This window comes from Coregonus lavaretus (genome assembly GCF_964263955.1).
Source record: "Coregonus lavaretus genome assembly, chromosome: 33".
In the NCBI taxonomy this organism is placed as follows: domain Eukaryota; kingdom Metazoa; phylum Chordata; class Actinopteri; order Salmoniformes; family Salmonidae; genus Coregonus; species Coregonus lavaretus.
In genome coordinates this window covers 4134890-4142332 of record NC_140020.1, presented here as the reverse complement: position 1 = coordinate 4142332, position 7443 = coordinate 4134890, and the positions used below count along the sequence as shown (strand labels likewise).

Sequence of the window (7443 nt, the reverse complement as noted above, 5' to 3'; positions counted from 1 at the left end):
ACCTGAGACACTGAAACACTCCATTAAAAAGGCCAGAGTGCCTTTGTGTGCTGTGCTATTTGGAGGGCATTGTTGAGTGGAGATGAGCCGAGACAGCTTGCTTTGTGAGAGCTGTGAGAGGTGTCTATGTCATCTCTTAGATAGGGTCCTCGGCATGCAGCCGACCACAGATAAGGAACCTATTCAGCCGAACCACCGTGACACTACTATTCAGCTAAACACAGCAATATCTACTGTCATTTATGATATTTCTCAAAGTTTTCCAATTTTGTGTGATACTCTTGCATAATACAGTTCATAATAACAAATATGAATGGACACCCAATGCTAAAGAGCTACAGTAAACCTTCAGGGTAGGTCTATTAGGCAGAGCTGTGTGGAATGTCTTTCAAGGAGGGTGAAAGGCGGGAGATAAGCAGAGACATGTCACTTTCCCTAAAATGGATACTAACAGCTAAAGGTCTTGGAAACTGCTCCCAAGGCACTTCTCAGTCTTGGGATAAAATTAGGTTCTTTTTTTTGTCATGCCACCAGCTACATCCTAATTTGGCCTTCGGTCCCCCTTTATAAGGATCAGACAGCAGAGATGAGCTCGCAGTTACCCACAGAGTCAACAGAAACAAGATATTTGCTCTGTGTCCACCCCAACTGATTATCTCTTTGTCTGTGGACCTCAACCAGCAACAATGGGTGATGCTCTCATGGCCGAGTTTGGGAAGGCTGCTCACTTTCTGAGGAAGTCGGACAAGGAGCGCCTGGAAGCCCAGACCAGAGCTTTTGACATCAAGACCGAGTGCTTCGTGGTTGATGACAAAGTGGAATATGTCAAGGGGCAGATCCAAAGCAAAGAGGGGGGAAAGGTGATCGTAAAGAGGGAGGACCAGACTATCGTGACCGTCAAGGAGGTGGACGTCCATCCCCAGAACCCGCCAAAATACGATAAAATCGAAGACATGGCCATGTTCACCTTCCTCCACGAGCCAGCTGTGCTGTTTAACCTCAAAGAGCGTTACGCAGCCTGGATGATCTACACCTACTCAGGGCTGTTCTGTGTGACAGTGAACCCATACAAGTGGCTTCCTGTCTATGACTCTGAGGTGGTGTCTGCCTACAGGGGGAAGAAGAGGACTGAAGCCCCCCCTCACATCTTCTCCATCTCAGACAACGCCTACCAGTATATGCTTACTGATCGGGAGAACCAGTCTGTTCTTATCACCGGAGAATCCGGTGCTGGGAAGACTGTCAACACTAAGAGAGTCATCCAGTACTTTGCCAGCATTGCAGCAGTTAGTGGGGTTAAGAGGGATCCAAGCAAGGGCACCCTGGAAGATCAAATCATCCAGGCTAACCCTGCACTGGAGGCTTTCGGTAATGCCAAAACACTGAGAAATGACAACTCATCACGTTTCGGCAAATTCATCCGTATTCACTTCGGGACCAGTGGGAAACTGTCCTCTGCCGACGTAGAGACTTACCTTCTTGAGAAGTCCCGTATCACCTTTCAGCTCAAAGCTGAGAGGAACTACCATATTTTCTTCCAGATATTGTCCAATCAAAAGCCAGAGCTGTTGGACATGCTGTTAATCACCAACAATCCATATGACTACTCCTACATCTCTCAAGGAGAGGTAACAGTAGCATCCATCAATGATTCTGAGGAACTGATGGCCACTGACAGTGCCTTCGATGTACTCGGCTTTACTGCAGAGGAGAAACAGGGGGTCTACAAGTTGACAGGTGCCATCATGCACTACGGCAACATGAGGTTCAAACAAAAGCAGCGGGAAGAGCAGGCAGAGCCTGACGGTACAGAGGCTGCTGACAAGTCAGCTTACCTAATGGGGATCAACTCTGCAGATCTGATTAAAGGACTTTGCCATCCCAGAGTCAAGGTTGGCAATGAGTATGTCACCAAAGGTCAAGGTGTAGATCAGGTCTACTACTCCCTCGGTGCATTGGCTAAGTCAGTGTATGAAAAGATGTTCAACTGGATGGTGGTGAGAATCAACCACTCCCTTGACACAAAACAGGCTCGCCAGCATTTCATAGGCGTACTGGACATTGCTGGTTTCGAGATCTTTGACTTCAACACCTTTGAACAGCTCTGCATCAACTTCACAAATGAGAGACTGCAACAGTTCTTCAATCATCACATGTTTGTGCTCGAGCAAGAGGAGTACAAAAAGGAGGGCATTGACTGGGAGTTCATCGACTTTGGGATGGACTTGCAAGCTTGCATTGACCTCATTGAAAAGCCACTTGGGATCATGTCAATTCTAGAGGAAGAGTGCATGTTCCCCAAGGCCAGTGACCAGACCTTTAAGGCTAAGCTATATGACAACCATTTGGGCAAGAATAGAATGTTTCAGAAGCCAATTCCAGGTAAGGGCAAGGCAGAGGCACACTTTGCCCTGCTCCACTATGCTGGCACTGTTGATTACAATATTTCTGGCTGGCTGGTGAAGAACAAAGATCCATTGAATGAAACAGTGTGTGGTCTTTACGCAAAATCCTCCCTCAAGCTGTTGAGTCATCTTTTTGCCATCATAGCAACGGAGGGAGGTGACAAAGGTGGTGGAAAAGGAGCCAAAAAGAAAGGGTCTGCTTTCCAGACTGTATCTGCGCTTCACAGGGAAAACCTAAACAAGCTGATGAGCACCCTGAAAACCACCCATCCCCACTTTGTCCGCTGCTTAATCCCAAATGAGAGCAAAACGCCAGGGATCATGGACAATTGCCTTGTGATGCACCAGCTTCGCTGTAATGGTGTGCTGGAGGGCATTCGAATCTGCAGAAAGGGCTTCCCAAACAGAGTCCTCTATGGCGACTTCAAACAGAGATATAGAATCCTGAATGCATCCGTCATTCCTGAGGGCCAATTTATTGACTCCAAGAAAGCTGCTGAAAAGCTGCTGGGTTCATTGGATATTGACCACACTCAGTACCGGTTTGGCAACACCAAGGTCTTCTTCAAAGCAGGCTTGCTGGGTACATTGGAGGAGATGCGAGACGAGCAACTCTCCCGCATCATTACCATGATCCAGGCCAATGCCAGAGCCATCCTCATGAGGGCAGAGTACCAGAAGCTTGTGGAACGCAGGGATGCTCTAATGGTCATCCAGTGGAACCTTCGCGCCTTCTTAGGGGTTAAGAACTGGCCCTGGATGAAGATGTTCTTCAAAATCAAGCCACTGCTGAAGAGTGCTGAGTCTGACAAGGAGATGGCAAACATAAAGGATGAGTTCACTAAGCTCAAAGAGGCCTTTGAGAAATCCGAAGCAAGACGGAAGGAGCTTGAGGAGAAAGTGGTGAGTATTCTCCAAGAGAAGAATGACCTGCTCCTACAATGCCAGTCTGAGCAGGACACACTAACAGATGCTGAAGAGCGCTGTGAGCAGCTCATAAAGAGTAAGATCCAAATGGAAGCCAAATTGAAAGAACTGACAGAACGTATGGAGGATGAAGAGGAGATGAATGCAGATCTCACAGCAAAGAAACGCAAGCTGGAGGATGAGTGCTCTGAGTTGAAGAAAGATATAGATGACCTTGAGCTGACATTAGCCAAGGTAGAGAAAGAGAAACATGCCACAGAGAACAAGGTGAAGAACCTCACAGAGGAGATGGCTTCCCAGGATGAAAACATCATGAAGCTGACCAAAGAGAAGAAGGCACTGCAGGAGGCTCATCAGCAGACACTCGATGACCTACAGAGTGAGGAGGACAAAGCCAACACCTTGACTAAAGCTAAAGCTAAGCTGGAGCAACAGGTGGATGACCTTGAGGGCTCCCTGGAACATGAAAAGAAAGTCAGAATGGAGCATGAGCGCTCCAAGAGAAAGCTTGAGGGAGACCTAAAACTGAACCAAGAGAATTTGATGGATTTGGAGAACGACAAACAGCAGCTGGAGGAGAAACTCAAGAAGAAAGATTTTGAGATGAGCAGCCTGACTGGAAAGATTGAGGATGAGCAGGTGGCTGGAGTTCAGCTCCAGAAGAAACTGAAGGAAAACCAGGCACGAATCGAAGAGCTTGAAGAGGAGTTGGACGCTGAGCGAGCAGCCCGAGCCAAAGTGGAGAAGCAGCGGTCTGATCTCTCCCGTGAGCTAGAGGACATAAGTGAGCGTTTGGAGGAAGCGGGAGGGGCCACATCTGCCCAGGTGGAGCTCAACAAGAAGAGGGAGAATGAATTTCTGAAGCTTCGCAGGGACCTGGAGGAATCCACGCTTCAACATGAGGCCACTGCTGCATCCTTGAGGAAGAAGCATGCGGACAGTGTGGCCGAACTGGGTGAGCAAATCGACAACCTCCAGCGTGTCAAGCAGAAGCTAGAGAAAGAGAAGAGTGAGCTGAAGCTGGAGCTAGACGACCTGTCCTCAAATATGGAGAGTGTGGTGAAGGCCAAATCCAACATGGAGAAGATGTGCCGATCGATGGAAGACAATATGAATGAATACAAGACCAAGTATGAGGAGGCCCAGAGGTCCCTCAATGACTTCTCCTCACAGAGGGCCAGGCTGCTCACTGAAAATGGAGAGTTGGGACGTCAATTGGAGGAGAAAGAGTGCCTGATTTCTCAACTCACCAGGGGCAAGAACTCCTACACCCAGCAGGTGGAGGATATGCGCAGGCAGCTCGAGGAGGAGGTCAAGGCAAAGAATTCACTGGCCCATGCTGTGCAGTCTTCCCGTCATGACTGTGACCTGCTCAGAGAACAGTTTGAGGAGGAGCAGGAGGCCAAGGCAGAGCTGCAGAGGGCGTTATCCAAGGCCAACACTGAAGTGTCCACATGGAGGGCAAGGTATGAGACTGATGGAATCCAGAAAACTGAGGAGCTGGAGGAAGCTAAAAAGAAGTTAGTCCAACGGCTGCAAGAAGCAGAGGAGGCTGTGGAGGCTGTGAATGCAAAGTGTTCCTCCCTCGAAAAGACCAAGAGTCGCCTCCAAAATGAAATCGAGGACCTGATGTTGGATCTTGAAAGATCTAATGCAGCATCTGCAGCTCTGGACAAGAAGCAGAGAACCTTTGACAAAGTCATGGCTGAGTGGAAGCAGAAGTATGAGGAGTCACAGTGTGAGCTTGAGGGTTCCCAGAAGGAGGCTCGGTCTCTCAGCACTGAGCTCTTCAAATTGAAGAATGCATATGAGGAATCCTTGGATCACCTGGAGACCATTCAAAGGGAGAACAAGAACCTGCAGGAGGAGATCTCTGACATTACTGATCAACTTGGTGAGGGAGGGAAAAGCGCCCATGAATTGGAGAAACTTCGGAAGCAGCTGGAGCAAGAGAAAGCAGAGCTCCAGTCAGCACTGGAGGAGGCGGAAGGTTCCCTGGAGCACGAAGAGGGCAAGATCCTTCGGGCACAGCTGGAGTTCAACCAGGTGAAGGCGGATATTGAGCGCAAGCTGGCCGAGAAAGATGAGGAAATGGAACAGGTTAAGAGAAACTACCAGCGCATGGTGGAGTCACTGCAGACCTCCCTCGAGTCTGAGACCAGGAGCCGCAACGAGGCCCTGAGAGTCAAGAAGAAGATGGAGGGTGACCTCAACGAGATGGAGATCCAGCTTAGCCAAGCCAACAGACAGGCGGCTGATGCCCAAAAGCAGCTTAAGAGCATCCAGTCATACCTGAAGGATACCCAGCTGCAGCTGGATGACTCTACACATGAGAATGAAGACCTGAAGGAGAACATTGCACTTTTGGAGCGCAGGAACAATCTGTTCCAAGCGGAGCTGGAGGAACTTCGGGGCGTTCTTGAGCAGACAGAGCGTGGCCGCAAGCTGGCCGAACATGAGCTCACCGAAGCCACAGAGCGCATGCAGCTCCTGCACTCTCAAAACACCGGCCTCATCAACCAGAAGAAGAAACAAGAGGCTGATCTGCTCCAACTGCAGACCGAGGTGGAGGAAGCGGTACAGGAGAACCGCAATGCTGAAGAGAAGGCCAAGAAGGCCATTACCGATGCAGCCATGATGGCTGAGGAGCTGAAGAAGGAGCAGGACACTAGCGCCCACCTGGAGCGCATGAAGAAGAACATGGAGCAGACCATTAAGGACCTGCAGCACCGTCTGGATGAGGCGGAACAAATCGCAATGAAGGGTGGGAAGAAGCAGCTCCAAAAGCTGGAGGGACGCATCAAGGAGTTGGAGAGTGAGCTGGAGGCGGAGCAGAAGAGGGGCACAGAGTCCATCAAGGGGGTGCGCAAGTACGAGAGGCGCATCAAGGAGCTCACCTACCAGACGTCGGAGGATCGCAAGAACATGGCTCGCATCCAGGACCTGGTGGACAAGCTGCAGCTGAAGGTGAAGTCCTACAAGCGTGCCTCCGAGGAGGCGGAGGAACAGGCCAACGCCAACCTGGCCAAGTTCCGCAAGCTGCAGCATGAGCTAGAGGAGGCTGAAGAGCGAGCAGACATCGCCGAGTCTCAGGTGAACAAACTCCGGGCCAAGACCAGGGACGGGTCCGGCAAGAAGGGCTTGGATGAGTGATGAGGTCCCAAAACAGCAATATCACAGGTGTGTTGATTAAAACAATTATAACTTTTTTTCTCACAATGACACTATAGAGCAGAATGTAGGATTTGAAGAATATAACCCGTATTCCAGACAATGAGTACGTTTTACATGCATACTTATAATTCATTATGACTTACTTACTCTGATTATTTTAATCGGCGTAAAGGCCATAAGCGAAGTAAGCATAAACCGATTAAAACACCTAGATTTTTTTAGCAATCTTTCAAATTATTACCTTAATCGGAGTTCCTGCTGTGTATTTGATCTGCACATATGCTATCACCAGCAGTGCGAGCCTCCCTCTTTGGCGCGAGTGAAGTGAGTTTGGAAAATCCGAAAGTATGCATCATATAAATTATTTTCAGATGCAAACTTATATGTCCAAACTCAGAATCCAATAGGCTTCCCAAAAAGTATATGATCACTGTGATAAAACGTTTACGTTGATAGGGTATTTTCTGCTTTTTTCAGTCCCATCAGGTTGCCTGATTTACAGCTGTCCATGTAAACCAGATTATAAGGGAAATCGATCTTCTTGCAAAGCATGTAAATGTTTTAATCACACTATTATAGCAATGAGAGTAATCACAATAATCATATTATTGGGCGGCAGGTAGCTTAGTGGTTAAGAGCGTTGTGCCAGTAACCGAAAGGTCGCTGGTTCTAATCCCCGAGCCGACTAGGTGAAAAATCTGTCGATGTGCCCTTGAGCAAGGCACTTAACCCTAATTGCTCCTGTAAGTCGCTCTGGATAAGAGCGTCTGCTAAATGACTAAAATGTAAATGTATTGAATGCATGTACATTTACCTAATTATTTAAGAGGAATAGGCTTCATCGGTTTAAGAATACATACCTAATTCCAATGCCCTAAATAATTTCCCTGTGCTACATCAATCACGTTGTATTGTAACTACACAATTAAAGTGAAAT

At 48.4% G+C, this 7443-nt stretch overlaps 1 protein-coding gene across 1 annotated transcript; it reads left to right on the top strand.

Annotated features, from left to right (window-relative positions):
* Positions 1–686: 686 nt before the first annotated feature.
* LOC311108488 (myosin-6-like) lies at positions 687–6485 on the top strand (the record flags this gene model as incomplete). The annotated part of the gene is made up of 1 exon (XM_084151119.1): positions 687–6485. The coding sequence occupies one exon, from the start codon at positions 687–689 to the stop codon at positions 6483–6485; it is 5799 nt and encodes a 1932-aa protein (XP_084007245.1).
* Between the last annotated feature and the right edge of the window lie 958 nt (positions 6486–7443).